The 18,234-nt window shown below is 31.2% G+C and overlaps 2 protein-coding genes and 1 non-coding gene across 4 annotated transcripts; 2 read left to right on the forward strand and 1 right to left on the reverse strand.

Annotated features, from left to right (window-relative positions):
* The first annotated feature begins 1,789 nt into the window (after nucleotides 1-1,789).
* On the forward strand, nucleotides 1,790-3,974 carry LOC107416359 (U-box domain-containing protein 33). The gene is made up of 5 exons (XM_048474702.2): nucleotides 1,790-2,394; nucleotides 2,976-3,094; nucleotides 3,198-3,313; nucleotides 3,441-3,605; nucleotides 3,704-3,974. The coding sequence occupies exons 1-5, from the start codon at nucleotides 1,965-1,967 to the stop codon at nucleotides 3,798-3,800; spliced, it is 927 nt and encodes a 308-aa protein (XP_048330659.2). The 5' UTR covers nucleotides 1,790-1,964; the 3' UTR covers nucleotides 3,801-3,974.
* Nucleotides 3,717-3,789, forward strand: TRNAF-GAA (transfer RNA phenylalanine (anticodon GAA)). The gene has a single exon. It is a non-coding gene; the product is annotated as a tRNA-Phe (tRNA).
* A 238-nt stretch (nucleotides 3,975-4,212) lies between the features above and the next one.
* LOC107416352 (serine/threonine-protein kinase D6PKL2) lies at nucleotides 4,213-8,437 on the reverse strand. Of its 2 annotated transcripts, none has more exons than XM_016024840.4 (3): nucleotides 8,161-8,437; nucleotides 6,053-7,131; nucleotides 4,213-5,365 (listed from the first exon to the last, which is right to left on the reverse strand). In XM_016024840.4, exons 2-3 carry the CDS (start codon nucleotides 7,015-7,017, stop codon nucleotides 4,483-4,485), a joined length of 1,848 nt encoding a protein of 615 aa, XP_015880326.2. In that variant the 5' UTR covers nucleotides 7,018-7,131; nucleotides 8,161-8,437; the 3' UTR covers nucleotides 4,213-4,482. The 2 variants fall into 2 exon arrangements, with proteins under 2 accessions (XP_015880326.2, XP_024927611.2); XM_025071843.3 differs by lacking the exon at nucleotides 8,161-8,437 and adding an exon at nucleotides 7,549-8,066.
* Nucleotides 8,438-18,234: the final 9,797 nt, after the last annotated feature.

The following is an 18,234-nucleotide window of genomic DNA, read 5'->3' on the forward strand; positions in this document are numbered from 1 at the left end:
AATTAGCAAAACTCATTAATCTCAAATATTCATATACACCATATATACTTTTAGGCTTAGCCCAATAATAAAACCATTAAGAGCACACTTTAAATTCAGAGTCTATATTTTTTATTTGAATAAAAATCTTTTTTCTCCAAATTATAATAATATAAAAAAAAATGTTTATAGATATTAACACAGCTTTTAACTATCAAAATTCCATTTCTAGATGGGGTTTGTGATACTCGACCGTTAATTCTAACCAAAGGATCCAGATCTCATCTTGGACAGATCCATATTACCAAACAGTTGACTTTTGACTGATTCTTGATAAACGGCCTTGATTCCCTTACGATATTCGCATATTCCCATGCATTTCGCATGCGAACAGGAATAATAGATTAATGTTGTTATTTCAGGAATATATATATATATATATATGTTGGCCGTCCCTTCCAATAATTTATTATACTCATAAAAATAATAACAGATAATAATAATTATAATGATAGAAATAATAATAATAATTTTTAAAATGAAAAACAATAGTTTTTTGACATGACGATTATGAGAGCATTGAATTATTGCCAAACGATGCACCAAAGTTAATTAATTTTATATAAAAGTTTTGGTTGTAGTATTAAATAAATTCTATACTGTTTTATTATAAATTTATATTTTTATTTTTATTTAAAATTATTATTAAAAATATTTATATTTAAAAGTATATGATTAAACATTTTAAATGTGTTTAAAAATATATAATCGAATACTTTATATATATATATATATATATAAATATAAGATTTAACGTATTTAAATATGAATATCTCAGATGTATTTAAAAATATGCGATTGAACATCTCAAATATATTTGTAATTATGTGACTGAACGTTTTCAGATATGAACATCCTAAATATGCTTAGAAGTATGTAACTAAATATCAAATATATTTAAAAGTATACGATCAAATATTTTTAGAAATGTTCATAGGTTTGAAACCAAACACTCCAATGAATATATCTTTTTATTGCTTAAAAATTTTCTAATAGAATTTTTTTTTATAACTATCAATTTCATTCAAAAATATTATGGAAGATTTTTGTGAAACATTGTTTGATTTGTTAACGATTTATTTATAAAAAATAAAAATAAAAATTTGGCTTAGCTAAGATTTTATAAATTATGAATATTTTAAATATAAAAAATATTATATAAAACTATTTTATATTTTTATATATTTAAATAATAATAATATATATAAAATAATACTATATAATTTTTTTTTAAAATTATGAAAAACACTTCTCAATTTTATAATCAAATACACGATCCCAATACTCGGGTACAGTTAACAAACAATAATTAAATTATAATTATATGTAATTAGCTTCTTGCTCCATCCAGATTAATTAGAACCATATTAATATATATCAAAGGATATATAATTGGTATCTCGAGCCCTTTTTTTATTATTTTATTTTCTCGCACAAGGGAAGGCAGGAAACAACCCCATCTTTTCAAGTGCAACACCAAGCCTCACAGTGATATTATGCTGCGTAGTTGACCATAAAAATAATGAGATGGTTTTTAGACTGCCAATCTATACAAATTATTGATATTAATAATAGTTTATTGTATAATTTTAAAATAATTGATATAATTTAACATTTTTAGTTTAGTTTTTATCATGCAGAAATAAATGGTTTAGAAAGCATTTGGTTTTATCTCCGTCGATGAACTCTTTCAAAATATAACAAATGGGCATTGACATTTGCACATACACAATAGACTGATATAGAGTACCATAAACTGAAATTACAATCAAATCCTTCCTACTTTATCACTCATTCACGGGTCAAAATAAGAGAGAAAAAAACAAAAAAGAAAACAAAGCTTCAAAGTCCTTATTCCTCCGTTCAAAAACCAAAGCAAGCCAAACCCATCAGAATTTGGTTTTTTTCAAACCTCCAGCGTAAAAATGTCTGCGACATCGTTGACTGAAACCGGGAGGTTGTGGCCGGAGGAAACGAGTACAGATGGAATAGAGGGTTGTCACCAAAACCATGATCAAAGGCAGTACCAGTTTTACAATTCAAGCAACAGCATAAGCGAGATAGAAGAAGAAGAAGATGATGATGATGATGGTGATGATGGATCGAGAGAGGTACCGAAGGAAGTTAAAGAGCTGTTCGGGATGGGAGAATTCGCACCGATGCCGCCAATCAGGGAAGATCAACAAGAAAAGTCATCTTCTTCATGTGATGATAGCGTTTATGTGGCGGTGGGGAAGAGTGAGTCTAGCATGGATGCGTTAACATGGACGGTAAAGCATGCTATAAATCCATCATCATCAACCATGGTCTATCTCATACATATATTCCCTGAGGTTCGATACATTCCCAGCCCATGTAAGCTCTAGCTTTCTCATCAATATATCACCATCTCTTTTTTCACTTTTTTCTCTTTGATCTCTTTGGTCTGTGAAAAAATCAAAATTAATTAACCTGCAGTTTATAATTTGTTCCTAATTAATTAATCATTAGTTGCTTTAAGACAAAAAATACATGACAATATTAGATTATTATTATTATTTTTTTTTTCCCTTCTCGTAGCTGGATAGAAAGTTTTTATATAGTTGAAATGTTTGAAAGAAAGATGTTATATTTGTTGTTGACATCTAGCTGCAAAAATCACCGGGAAAAAACCAAGTGATTTGAGGGTTCAATAATTGTAACTGCAGATATACGATGAGTTAACGTTTATTTTTATTTTATTTTTTGCTAAGGGTGTGTACGGAAAATTAATTACATATAATTGGATGTTAAACCTTTAAAATAAATCAAGTAATGGAATTTAGTAAATAATTACAATAATCTTCTTGTAAGCAGTGGGGCCATAAACTATATTTCAGATCTAGATGAAAATCAAAACTATATATTAATGTCTTAATAGCATGGTGATGATGGTGTATATATTTATATATGCACAGTAGGAAAGCTTCCGGTGAATCAAGTAAGTCCAGAGCAGGTAAAAACCTACATGGCCCAAGAAGGAGGGAAGAGAAGTGAGCTTCTTCAGAAGTTTCTTGCTACCTGCTCAGCTGCCAAGGTAGACCACCAAAGTCTATTAGCTCAGGCTGACTATGAATGACCATCATTATTGATAGGCCTTAATTAATTAATTATTATTGTTGTGACAATAATATGTATAGGTTAAGGTGGATACCGTGATGATTGAGAGTGATTCTGTGGGAAAAGCTATATTGGACCTCATCCCTATTCTCAACATAAGGAAACTTGTTCTTGGAACCTCCAAATCCAATTCAAGGTAAATATATTATAACTAGTGTGGAAAATTACATAATATGGGATAATTTTTTAAATTTATATCAGTAAATTTTACTTTGAGATTTCATGTGTGTACTTATTATATATATACAAATTTCATGGGACAGGAAATTAAGGTCAAGGAGAGGAAGTGGAACATTAGCTGATCAGATACTCAAGGGTGCACCGGAAAGCTGCGAGATCAAGATCATAAGCGAAGGAAACGAAGTCAAAATGGACCAGCCGCCTCCTGAGTCCTCCCCATCTCCACGTGGCAATGCTGATGACTCCAAGTACATGCAGGACGAGGACAACAAACTCAACCAATCGTTTTCCTGCAACTGTTTTAAACCCAAGTTCTCATAATTATCTACATTTGAATGTCTTGCAGTTGGAACCTAATTGCGGGGATAGCTCAGTTGGGAGAGCGTCAGACTGAAGATCTGAAGGTCGCGTGTTCGATCCACGCTCACCGCACGACCTTTTAAAATTTTCATCAAATTTGTTTTTCACATTTATTTATTTGACTGCCTTAAATATTACAGGGGCATGTCTGTCTTTTTGCATTCAAGATTGTGAAAAATGTACCCTCACTGAGTTAGTTTCCATGTGAACACAAATTTACTGGCCGTGCTTGCAAAAATAAGAAAATATTTCCAAAATCAGATGCAAAGTACTTGGCTTAAAAAGCTTTTTGTTGTTTCAAAGTACTTACAGAGGGCTTCCACAGAAGCTTCTATATACCAAAAAAGTACAGTAATTTTTGGGTATACCTATTGACATTTCCCTATTGAATATTTAGGGTAACTTCTTTAGAAGAAGCAGGACTGAAAACATTGACAATATACTCTTTGGTTTCTGAATTCTGATGCGGGCACAAGGAAAAAAAAACAAAAAAAAGAAGGAAGGTGCGCATGGCTTTTCATGCCTTAAAATGACAGAGAATCCATGCCATGCCATTAAATATGCAAATACATATTTGAAACTGTCAATAAGGCAACAACAACATACACTTCCTCATATCCATCCATCTATCAAGAAAAGAACTTAACCTCACTACCAACAAATCCCCTGTAAATTGTCCCAGACAAATTTTCCCCAACTACCGAGAAACCCTTTTTTCTTTTTTGCCCTTTTTTTTTTTTTTTTTGGCAAATCGGATTACCATTGCTAAAAGAAATCAAACTCTAGATAATTATCGGAACCCTTTTGTTCTGCAGCCCCTATTATGGTTGGGGCAGGTGCCTTTTCACTTGATGAGGCCGTTGGGGCAGGTATTCGCTCAATCTCAACAGGCCTTGGGATCTCTGGTGGAGTCGCACAGCGTATCAGAGCCCAATTTACACCTTCAAAGAAGGGGTGTTGCTTGATCTCGGTTGCCCCTCGTTTGTATGCCAATCTATGCTGTGGTTCCTTAACAAGCAACCCCCTAATGAGATCTCTTGCAGCAAAACTCACAACTGGTGATTCTGGAAAACGAAGGGGTTGTCCCACGACATTGAACAGAGTAGCCCGGTTTCCAGATCCCTTGAAAGGAGTCTTACCAAATAAGAGTTCATACAAAAAGATTCCAAAAGTCCACCAATCAACAGCACTTCCATGACCTTCACCCTTGATGATCTCAGGTGCCAAATATTCATGAGTCCCGACAAACGACATAGAACGAGCATCAGTTGGCTCTGCAATGAGCTCTGGTAATGGGCTGACTTGGTTTCCAACCTCATTTTTGGGTTTGCGGTCCTTCTTGGACTTGCTAGAAAAGAGGCGGGGTGAGAAGCATGTTGTGGGAGCTACACAAGATGGCTGGATACAAGAAGGCTCAATGCAAGCTGGCTGGACACAATATACAGGGTTCTTCCGCAAAGGTTCAGAATCCATTGACGATGTTTTTACAAGAGTAGGACTGACAGCACAACGGAGGGAAAGGTCAAAGTCAGAAAGCATTATATGTCCATCTTCCCTCACAAGGACATTTTCTGGCTTCAGGTCACGGTAGACAATTCCAAGCATGTGGAGGTATTCCAAAGCCAGTAGGACTTCTGCTACATAAAATCTGCAAGTTAAAAGGGCAAAAAATAATTGTTACATTCCAGAATCATTAGAACTTTAGCTATAGTCAAAATGAAGAACTTCCATAGTTCTCATTCGATAGAATAGATGAAGACAAATGGGCATCATAACCTTGGAGGACAATGGTTCATCACAGATAATAAAACTCCAAATAAAACTGACCATGAAATTATATAAAAGGTTTGTTGTTTATTTTGGGCATTGTGCATTATAAATACAGACATAATTCAAGGCATTTACATGATTAGCATTTATCATTCCAAAAAAATTAAATAACTTAGATGGTTCAGAGCAGAATATTTGGTTAGCCTGCCAAAACAGACAAAGGGAAAACCAATTGTCGACTTAATATTAACTCATTGCATTTTAACTTTGTATGCATGAATGTGAAGTTCCAAACTTGGGTCTTTCTAATTAAAGAATAACTACAAAATGAACTCTCTTATCTACTGACATCCAGACAAATTTGGCTTCTCCGTTAAAAGCATAATATATGTAAAACATTTGACTGAACAGCAAACATCAAATCTTTCTAACATAATATCAGAGAAGACACACACACACACACACCAAAAAAAAAAAAAAGTGCACAAAAAAGAAATTGAAACAGAAAAAGCAGATCAAGTAAAATGAGGTAAAGAAATTATTAAAGAAATTTGACCGAACATACTTCACTGCCTGTTCAGGGAAGTGTTTCCCTGGCTGCCTCTGCCTTAGAGTGTGTAAGTCCCCTCCAGGACAGAACTCCATCACCAAGCATGAGAACTTATCTGTCTCAAAGTGAGTGTACAACGTAGGAAGAAAAGGATGGTCTAGAGATTGCAATATTTCTCTTTCTGTCTGAGCACGGAGAAGCTTTTTACGACTTGCTAGGGACCCTTTGTCCATAACCTTCATTGCAAAATAACATTTAGTTCCACTTAATTCTGACAGATAGACACTCCCAATATCCCCACAACCCAACCTCTTTAGCAGTCTGAAATGACCCAAGCCCAAATTCCCATCTCTAGTTCGTATAGCTTGGATAGCTTCCCACCTCAAGTCATTTGCTTTGTGAGGCTTGCTGATACTGCTACTAAAGCTACTACAAGTACTCTCATCGCTCACATCACTGCTTGTGCTTCCTCTACACATACTGCTCTTTCCACTCTCAACTAAATCAGCTCGGTCACTAATCTTTGCACTTCCACTAGTCTTGGCAATACTGCTGGCACCATCACTAACCTTGGCAGAAACTGAACTATCCTTCACACTTCCATACCCGGATGTCTTCTTTTCTTGATCAACAGAACTTTCCAGAGAGCCACGAGTATCATTAACAGCACAATCTGCTCCAGTTGAGGCTTGCTCAGGACTAGGTGACAACGAACTTGAACTAAGTTTATCAGCCAATGAATCCGTAGATCCATTTAGTATAGAATTTGGTGACTTTTTATTCTCAGAATCTTCTAAAGCAGCCTGCTTTGGTGCACTTTGTGCAGATTTTGGTAATTGTTCAGGAGTAGCTAGCTCAGGTTTGCTTGCCTTTAAAACTTGTGGAGGCAATGGCCTGATATCATTAGTCTGTACCATTTGAATAACAGCTCCTTTCTGCTGCGGTTTTGAGGACACTCTAACGCTATTTTTCGAGGCCATTAGAGATACCAAGAAGTTTTATAGTCAGTCAGATTGAAAGAGCTCATTGCTCATAGCCCATTATTAACAATATTATGTCTTCCACTGGCAGCCCAATATACAAATTCCTCAGTTCTGCCAAGAGCAATGCTAATATATTAGAGACATCTCAATAGATAACAACTATAATATATTACCATATAAAAGTTAGATGCAAAGTTTGCTTCCTGAAGGAGGAAGAAAAAAAAAAAAAAAAAAATTAGTGTAAAAACTAAATCAAAAGAAAACGGTGTTCCATAAATCAACAGACAAAAATCTTAGCAAAAAATTAACCACCAGTAAATTCCCTTTCCATAAACAATTCATCCAACAGTAGATCATACAGTATAATCAAATCGAAGGACCTATCACAGAATCAATTTTTGCTAGAAATTATGAGACGGCTAGAAGTACTGACAGCCTATTTGACAGCGGGAATGTATCAAATATGTGAAAAAAAAAAAATTAGTTAAAATCAATACTTTCAAGAGCAAATAGTTCATAACAGAATACCCAATTGTCAAATCATAGTAATATTCCCCAGAGGGTGCACAGAGTCAGCGGCATAGCTACATGCAGACCTTGATCGGATGATTTCAAGTAGACGTGGATAAGTAGAAGATTTGATTGCAGTAAGTATACAACTTAATAAACAATTTCCCAAAAAGCCCCAATCAAAAAACTACAAGAAGAAAGGGCAGGAGACGGAAAAAAGAAAAAAAAATAATAAGAATCCACAATTGAATAGATTCAGTAACAATATACAGGATTTGCGGACCACCAAAATAATAAAGGATAAGTCGTTGAAATAAGCCAACTAGAAATGCAGTTCGTAGAGATATAAGTATGCTCATCTTACATGGATGAACTTGCAAGAACTATACACACAAAACATGATCAAAGGTCAATTACATAAAAATAAAAAATAAAAATAGGATAAAAAATTTTAAAAAAAAACCCAGATCTAAAATCACAAAAACTCAAGCTTTCTCTAAACCCAAATACAGATCCAAGAGAAACATAAAAACCCAGATACAGAAAGCAGTTCTAGAAGGCAAAACAGATGAAAACCCATAACCGATGTGCCAAAAGGGTAAAGCTTAGGGAAAAAAAAAAAAAAAGTACCTAAATTTCAAAGGATCAAACTTGCGGGGCTTGTTCGCGTTGGAAGTGGAAAAAAGGAACGGCACTGTAGATGGAGAGAGTTGCTGATTCCGAATACCCAGTCTCTAGAGAGAGAAAGAGAGATGGCCAAAGAGGAAAATAAAGCTTAGAGAGAGTGATAAAATGGACTGGGCCTCCGCTTCTGATGGACTATTAGGCGCAGAGAGAGAGAGAGAGAGAGAGAGGGGTCAAAGCTAAAGTAAAGCTTTTATTTTGTTTTTATTTTTTATTTTTCTTCTTTCTCATTCAACAATTTTATTTTATTTTTTTCTTTTTCTTTTTTCCCGGAACTAAAGGGGTCCGAATCACCACACAGCTCTCTGAGGTTTCGCACCTGTCTTTCATGCCTTTGCTCATAACATCTAAACCAATCAAAACCCTCTTCACGTTTTCCTTGATCGTTTTACTATTTTATTTTATTTTTACTACTTTATTTTATTCCCTCTCTTAACTTCTTTGACTATTCAATTTACAAAATCAATTTTTAGTCTTTGGTCCAATTAATTAATTGTTTTTTTTTTTTTAAAGAAAATTGAATGTTTTTAAAATTTTCTAAAATTTGGTCCCCTACTTAATTAAACATCCAACTCACTCACTCTTCTTCACCCCCTCCCCCCCGGGCACAATTTTCTATACAAGCCTTTTCAATAATTTTGATGAAAAATAAAAAATTCACATCAAAAGTAAATTGGATGCTTACTTAATTATGGATTCCTAAACCAAGTTTCAATGGACATGGATGGTGACATATAATAATTATGAATTTGATGATGGGATTAAGCAGAATAATTAAAAGCATGCTTAACACTAGTTAGATTTTCTTAGTTGACCCCATTAATTTCTTTTTACTTTTCTTTGGGTAACATAAAATATATTTTTTTTTCAGGGTTTTTTTTTTCTTTTCATTTCGAACTTGGTTTATTTATTGACAGGGTAATTTTTATCCCCTCACTCAAATAATAGTCTAACCACCTCTCTTTTGCAGGAACCAGGTTAAAAGTACTACCACCATTAGTTTTTTTTTTTTTTTTTTTTTAAGAAAAGATTATACTATATTATAGTATACTTAAAGTGTATACAAAATAGTGTACGAATACTACTGAAGCCAACAAAGATAAAAATAAAATAGTGTATGAATACTAAATGTGCCATTAACTGTACCAACATGGGGGGTCTGGTTTGGGATAGCCTGAGTGCCTAAATTAGGTAACCACTTTCCCTTATGGTCAAGAAAAACCAGCAGTAATGAACCAATGGTCAATGGGAATGTTTTTCCATTATCGATTGGATAATAGGAATTTGTACACCTAAAATCATCCAAAATGTGTGGGTGGTTCATTTCTTAACAGATTATTGGGAAAAAAAAAAAATCATTGAAAGTGTTTTTGTTTTTTAGGTGTGGGGTTATTCAATTTTTATAAAGATTTGTCAAAATAAGGACCTCCTTTTTCCTCTCCCAAAAAGCTATATATATTAAGCTCAGGAAATCACCTTCATAAAAGCTGTTTTGTGGTGTTGTATTGCAATCCAAAGCAGGGCCCAAAATCTCTATATCTTTATTGTTTTTGATGGGACAAGGCATAGCATTTGGATCACTAAAACCCAACCACAGAGAGAGAGAGAGAGAGAGAGAGAGAGAGAGAGAGAGAGAGAGAGAATAAATAAATAAACACCTTGAGAGGAGATTTGCATACCAAGTTAGGTTAAAATTGCATATTCAGCTAGAGGATGATGACGATGACCAATTCACAGTATGATAATGTGGGAATGATATACGACTTTAATTACAATGTGGTCTATATATATATATATATATAATATGAAAACAGAGAAAGGGATTTTTACAACTGCATTAGGTCCCAAAATAGTGACCATAAAATACAATTAATTTTTTAACAAATGGGGTTGGTTGGAATTCATTGATAGTCATTATCCACAAATAAAATAATGCATTTTTTTTTTAATAAAAATTTAAAGCTTAATATATATATATATATATATATATATATTATAATTTTAGACATCACCATCTTTCCAGAAGATATATAAGTTACCTGGCAAAATCCCACAACCATCTTCCTTTTGTTTGACAACATGGATACGCTGTCTATCCAGTGGAATATATACAAATCTCTCCCCCTACAACTAGCCAAATTTTCACGGATATCTACTCTTTTATTATTATTATTATTTTTTTTTGCCCCCTTTTTTGATGAAATCAAGGATATCTACGTGGTTATAAGCTTGTTCCCTTCCTTTTTATGTTTCTTGTACTAGCATATATTTTACAAGGCAACCAATTTTTTTTTTTTATTATATAATTAATCATCCTGACAGAAAATTCATATACACGCAATATGGGGGGAAATTGCTTGTATATGCAATGCAAGGGGTTTCCTTTCTTAATTGGAAAAACATGTGAATGTAAGAGTTCTGAAAAGCTGGCTTTTCCCCACTTATAATCTAATACCAGAAAACAATACCCCAATAACATCATCATTAACATCAAACAAAAGTATTCCATTTACGTCACCCTGTTCTTTATTATTATTATTATTAGTTTTTTATTTCTAATCAAACATGTCACTTTCAATGTACAGTGAAAATCCCCCTTCGTTTAATTTTCTTCGCTTTTTTATGCCTCCAATTTATGAAATAATTAATATTATTATTCAACAAACAGGCATAATAGCATATTCTCATTTGCTGGTTGCATTAAACCTGTACGTCTTTAATGCACAGACCATCCCATACGTAGACCAGTTGTAAGACAAACTACGCTGAAAATTATTATTATTTTTTTCATTCCTATAAAGTAGTGTGTATATCTATAATATTTAATAATAGTGCAAGCTAGTTGGAAAACTAGAATACCTAATTCCTGATTATGTCATGGACTTAATACGACAAGGAATCATTTTTTTGGCAATGTGAGTTTGATTTTTACCATTATTTTGTTTGATTTGTTTTGTTTGTCGTGGGGCGGCTCTTTGATTTATTGGTCCAGGTCACAATCTAAGTCATCCATACCCCAACATACACATGGTTCAAGTCTCTCTCTCTCTCTCTCAATTCCAATGTTTTTTTCAAACTAATTAGTGGTTCAATTTAGGGGTTACCTGTTAGGTTCCGTATGGACTACACCAAAATCCTAATTTTGTTAGTGATTATCCAAATTCGTTCAACTCTGCTAGCTTCTACCTTTAGTCATTCTTTTTTTCTTTTTTTCTTTTTTAGATTTTTTCTTCCACAATTAGTCAAAATCTTCTTTCCAAAGCTTTTGCTGTGTTATCAAGGCGAAAACATAAACAATGATAATGGAAATTTTGACAATGTTTGATTCTTGGAGTGTTTCCAAACAAAGCATTTAATTTATACAATATGCAACTTATATGCTTTTTGAACGAGTCTTCTAATTTAGTTTGAGCCGTAAACTTTATCGTCAAGTTGAACAGTTTTAATTATTTTGTTTGAAAAAAAAAACCAGATTCTTTTTGTCGTAGAGAATTATTGAATTTTTACTATTCGAGATTATTATAAATTAATCTTTTTAATTGAGGCCAAAGGGGAAAAAAAAAAACAAAAGGGGGCGAAGAAATAAATGAAAGATCAAATAATTGTGGAGTGCATGGGAGGAAAAATCGAAAGTAAAAATATACTTTTCAAGAAATTGCGAAACTGGGATAAGATCAACTATAACTGAAACAGTAACATCAAATTCTGCAGTAAAAGTTTTATAGTACTACGAAAAATTTGTTCATATGTTGTTCCCAATCAAACTCATATATATGGTTTGACCCCCCAAAAAAAAAAAACTCATATAAATAGATTTGCTTTAAGCTTCCCCAGACAATATCTTGGGCTTAAACCTATCAAATGGAAAACTTTTTAGCAAATGATTCTATTTGCACTTGCTTTTCTTCAGAGTCAATTAAAGTATGATTCACAGAGAATAAAATAGAGAAACTTAAACTATTACATGCAAAAACCAATAATAACAAAAGAAAAAAGAAGACCTATATTTATATAAAAATATTATATATATATATATATATATATACATATAATTAATTTATGTAAGTACACAGCTCCAGACATGGAGGCTCGAGCAATAGCCCATAGTTAAACCACCAGACCACATGCATCCACGAAATAGTTTTGGTTGTTTATTGAATAATAATTAAAATTAAACCACAATCAGTTTTATTTTTTTTCCCATGTACTGCCAGTGGTCTCCAATTCCTGGCTTCGGTTTTCATTGTTTATTGATCACCGCCGATTACTGATCATTCTGATATCGCAAAAGCAAATTGATTATGACACGTGGCAGACAACGGAGATATGGGTCCACCCAATTGCGCGAGTGCTGCGATGAGTAATTTTTTTTTTTTTTAATAAATTTCAATAAATCGTTTGTTTTAATCGAAAATGGAATATATTCCATGAACATGGATAGAAATGCTGAGATGAGTAAAGGACTCTGGTTGAAACTGAATAGTATAGAGGAAAAGAGGAAAGATGGTAGCTTGTGAAGGCACAGCTTACTTGCGTTTTCCACAAGGCCTGCAAAATTTACTTCTTCGAATAACTTCATTTGATGGGGACCCTTCCTCTTTATATATATATAATAATTATACATTTAAAATTTTTTAATTTTATAAAAATGATCAATTTATTTTAACTAATTTGAAACTGCATCTGAATTTTATAAAATTAAAATATTATGAACAACTTAGAACTATATATGTATAAAATTAGCAAATTTTACATTTTTTGTTGAGGTATAATTATTATTAATTTCTTCTAATTGATAAAGGAAATATTCTTGTACAAAGCAAATAAGTCCCTATTTGGGATAGTTTTTTTGTTTTTAGTTTTGAGTAATGGGATACTTGGCTATTTTTTATGTAAAATGAGCTTCACTTACTTAGAAGTAATATTAGAAAAATGGTTAGACAGTGGCAGTGAGAAGAAGAGGTCACTTAATTTAAGAAAGTAGGAGAGCAGGCGCATAAACAATTACCTTCTTCCTGATGGATTTATAAATCCATATACATACATACATATATATATATATATATATATGTTTTTCTCAAACGAAATCAAAATAATAAATAAATGCACATATATGGTGATGATCATAAACGCATAAAACTAGCTACCACATGATGAAACCATATATTATACATTTATATATATATAAATATATATATTGGTAATAACATTTATAATGGTGTTAAATGTATATTTATGTAAGTGGCATTTTAACTTTTTTAATACAGAATAAATACTTTGTCTTTTATCTTAGTATTTCCTATTTTTATAATGAATTGTATGGTCCAACTGGACCATACATTTGTTCCTAGAATCCAATAAAGTAAGAAAAATAAAATAGAAACATTTTGATTAAAAAACGAAACAAAAAATAAAAACATACCAGATCAATAAAGTAATACATATCATATTAATTCTAAACATGCTTTTGTTCCCAGGGCTCTTTCAATGTATTGGATATTGGCTCCTTTGAGTATTTTTCAAGCAAAAAATAAATTGATAAAATCATCCTTATAAATAAAAAACAGAGAATTTTAAAATGCATTCTATTTTAATTTTATTAAAATTTGAAATACTGTGAAGAAAAACAAAATGAAAGATAAAGAGGAAATCAGAGTGAGGAAGGAAATCTGACAAGTCAATTACTTTGAGTTCAGAGTATCCCCGAATTATTACTGTCGCTTGTGGGGTCCATTTCCTGCCAAACCATTAACCACGTCACCATTTACGTATTTCAAATTAACAAAATGGTTATTTTTTTCTAGAAAAATGCTATGTATCCCTGTTGATAATGGCCTATTAGTGGTTTTATATGGTAAGTGATAATTTATTTAATTATTATTAGATTTTTAATATATTAAAATAAAAAAGATTAAATATAATTAATTAATATTTATCAAATTAACATAAATTTTAATGGTAATAATCATCACTATCCATAAATAACAAAATTCTTTTTTCAATGGTTTAATTTAATCCTGCAATTTTTCCTTTCTTATTTATTTATTTTTTTTCACTTTTTAGAATAAGGAACTCAAATCCATATATGATTGTTAAGTTAATTAAGGGAAATGCCTATATTTTAATTCAATGAAATCTCATTGCTAAGAAAAACTCCATCAAAACTAGTGAAGGTGGCTGAGCATGGTCGATGTATAATAAAGGCAGAAGATTAAGAACACATCATTCATTTTTGGTGAATAAGAACACATCATTCGTACAATTATGGAAGTCAGACTTGAAATATAATTTTTCTTTTATCAAAGTAATATAATCTAAATATGTAAATAAATGAATCTTAAACGAGCTTTTTGAAACAACATTATATGAGCAGGTATTCAAAATTAACATTCCATGATGTGAGTGTGACACGCATAGAATTATTGATTTTAATCCATTATTCTTTTTGACCCGAAAATAAACCCAAAAAAAAAAAGAAAAAAAAAAAGAACTCTTATTCTTTATCTTTCTCTAAATGGGTATCAACCGGCTGATTTTTTTATATTTTTTTTAGAAAGGAGTTATATTAATCAAAAAAAGATAAATATATAAAAAGGGTCATTAATAAATCAGGATGTAATTAACATACTATATTCTAATGTATAACATAGATAAAATATTTAAAAATTATAAAAAAAAAAAAACGATATCAGAATGATCACTAGAAAGATCCCAGTACAAAACTAAGTGTGCCAACTTGTTATTTTATTTTAAAATCCAAATAAAAGACATAGAATGAAAGAGGGGGTGCAAATCTAATATCATCAGTAGTTAAGGTTTTGAATGAAAGCTTTGGAGTCAGTCTCACAGCAAAACAGTAGACCAGTGGGCTGGAATGTTTTTGACCCTGTAGTAACGAACCAATATATAAGCCCAAGTCCAGGCTAGTAGAAAAAGTATGGTAATAATTCTTAGGCTTCAATCTCGTACAATAATGATTTTCCTTGGTGCCGATAACTTAAATTTTTTTAAGTAATTATCAATTAAGTAATTCTTGACTAATAAACAATCTTAAAAATAGACGAGCTATTTCAAATCTTAATATAAATGAGCTACTACAAATTTGTAGATTTACATACATGAATATGAAAGAAAATTGCAAGATGGGCGGTGATTGCGCTAGCGCCGCATGGGACTTTACTCTCATTTTGCATACCAACACTGGACTTTGAATTCGATGTTGCTTTGCATCTACCTCTTCATTATTATTATTTGGAAGTGTTTATATATCCATGGTCTTACCATTAGGAATTCAAGGCAATACCAAGAATATTCGGCACAACTTGTGTTGCAGTGAAGCAAAATCTACCATGACATGCTTTATTTTGTTGCTGGTTGTATCAGACTTGTGAATGCCAATAACAGGGATTATAGTTATACGATGTGGATTACTTGTACTATTAAGTGTTTATCCAACTAAAATTTGATTCCCAATATTGTGCACTTGATTAGATATACTCTTAGCATGTGAAACAATAATCATTATTGTTTTTTTCTGTTAAAAGGTTTAGAATTTGAATCACCAAGCTTAAAATAATAATAATAATAATTAAAAAAAGAGGTATATAATACTCCTCAACACAATCACGTGATTGGTTAATGCCAATAGGATGAAATTATATATGTCTGTTATATTTAGAAACTTAGAGATGACAAATCAAAGAATCAATAATGAATTGACATTTTATTAATTGTTATTTATATTATTTTTGATACTGTGATATTGGTTATCCTATGTATGACCAACCACATGATGTGATGAACAAAGAACGAACTTTTTTTTTTTTTTGTTTTTTTTCAATTTAAATTTAATGGAATATATTAGCACACAAGAACCTATGTCCATAAATGAAGTTGGAGACAATCAGTTATAATTCATAGACCAACGGAATTTTATACAATTATAGATCCATAAGTTGGTACTTAAAAAACTTTCTAAAAGGGAAACAAGATTAGAGATATTCATACTGAAATTGATCTGTTTAGAATATTAGAAAAGTTGGGTGAAAATGTATAAAAGAATTGCCTGGACAAGTGGCTATATATATGGGTTGGGGAACAAAATTTATGTACCAAATTGCATATATATAAACTACAGAAAAATGATCGATTATATTACTTAAATCATTTGTCCTGACAATTCATATGGTACGCTGCACTATGACAGAAAATGCTACTTAGTCTCCTTAGATTTTATGATGTTCCAACTTTCAAACACAACTTGACTGTATTTAAAACTTTGATCGATTGCAAACATAATTTCCATTTAATATCAAATATCTAATGGTTGAAATAAAAAAGATAAAAAAAAATAAAAATAAAAAATTCAAAGCAGTTAGAGCATCTTGAATTATTTCTTTATTTTAAAATGTATAATCTTTAAAATAAAGAATATATTAAAAAAATCTTCTAAAAAAGAGTTTGTTTTTTATTTAACTCCACTAGAAGATTTTGTTTTTTATTTAACTCCACTGGTGTTTTTTTTTTATCATGATATTTATTTTTTCATTACCCAATAAGTAATTAATATTCAACTTTCTCTCTATTTTTTCCATCAATGGCTTCCCTTTTTTTTCTTTTTCTTTTTTTAAAGTCAGTTTCCCTCAATCATTAATAAACTTTCCATTAGAACCAAATAAACAAGTTTATGTTTCTACCAAAAAAATAAAAATAAAAAAATAAACAAGTTTATCTTTCTACCAAAAAAATAAAAAAACAAAAAAAAAACAAGTTTATGGTTTTAAAATTTCAGAACATGCACGAAAATCAGTCTATTTTTTTTAATCCCTCCTTTTTTATTTTAAGAGTTTCATTTTCCTCCATCATTTATTATCAGTAAAGAAGAAAATAGTTTTACATCCTTTTTTTTTTTTTTTTTTTTTTTTAAATAAAGAAATCAGTAAAGAACATAATTTTATGAACCTTTTGTTTTCATCCCTCCTTTTTTGTTTTATCAGTTTCGTTTCCCTCCATCCATGGCTTCCTTCCTTCTTTTTTTAAAGTACAGAATAAATGCAATTGCGAGAAAGTGTTATATATATATATATATAATCAAATAAATCCAAATAAAATTTTACTAATTGTGCATTGAAAATTGTAAGTTGATAAATAAATGCATTAAAGATTTCTTATAAAGAGTGGTCCCAATCTATATTTAAACTTCTTAACATACAAAATAAAAAATATCTTACTGTGACTTTTTTTTTTTTTTGAATAATTAGCTGTGACTCTTTAAAATAGATAAATTAAAGCTTTTAAAGAGCCTGTTGAATATGATTTTACTCTTATAATAAAGTTTAATATTAAAAAAAATTATAAAGTTGAATATGAGGCTCCTTTTTCATAGTATATATGGAAATTGCAACTATATACTGCCAATATTTAAATGTCCAATTGTCACTGTGACAGAAAGATAAAAACGAATCTTTATATTCTGGATTAAATTGAAGCCTGCGATCCAATAATTTGTAGTATTTCGAACAAAAGTAAATAATTTTCTTGATCATTTCACAAGGTAAATTTTTGGTTGGCTCTGAAAAAAAAAAAAAAAATAATAATAATAATAATAAAGATTCTTATCATAAAATGGTCTTCCAACTACAGAAATCCATCAGAGCTGGCTGGGCTGTAGCTGCAGCTGTCTTCCAATTGGGATTGTGAATAAAAGTTCCAACTACCAAAATTAATATCCCCCGACAATTTATAGAACATATTTGACTGAGAAACTCAATGTCTTATCCCAAAATTTTTACATCCATCTATAATTCTTATCTATTAAGCAACCCAAAAAAAAAAAAAAAATCTAGAATTCTGGTCGACAACATTTTAATTTGCTAACTTGTTTATGGTCGTCTTATGGCATTTTAGCAGCAAAGCACCGAAAGAGTTCTTTACCTTCACTCCTCCATCCACACAACGAAGACCATTAATGTTGGTCCAGTACCTTTCGGAAAAGCACACCATATTTATGGCAAAGCGATA

This window comes from Ziziphus jujuba, chromosome 1 (genome assembly GCF_031755915.1).
Source record: "Ziziphus jujuba cultivar Dongzao chromosome 1, ASM3175591v1".
Lineage (NCBI taxonomy): Eukaryota > Viridiplantae > Streptophyta > Magnoliopsida > Rosales > Rhamnaceae > Ziziphus > Ziziphus jujuba.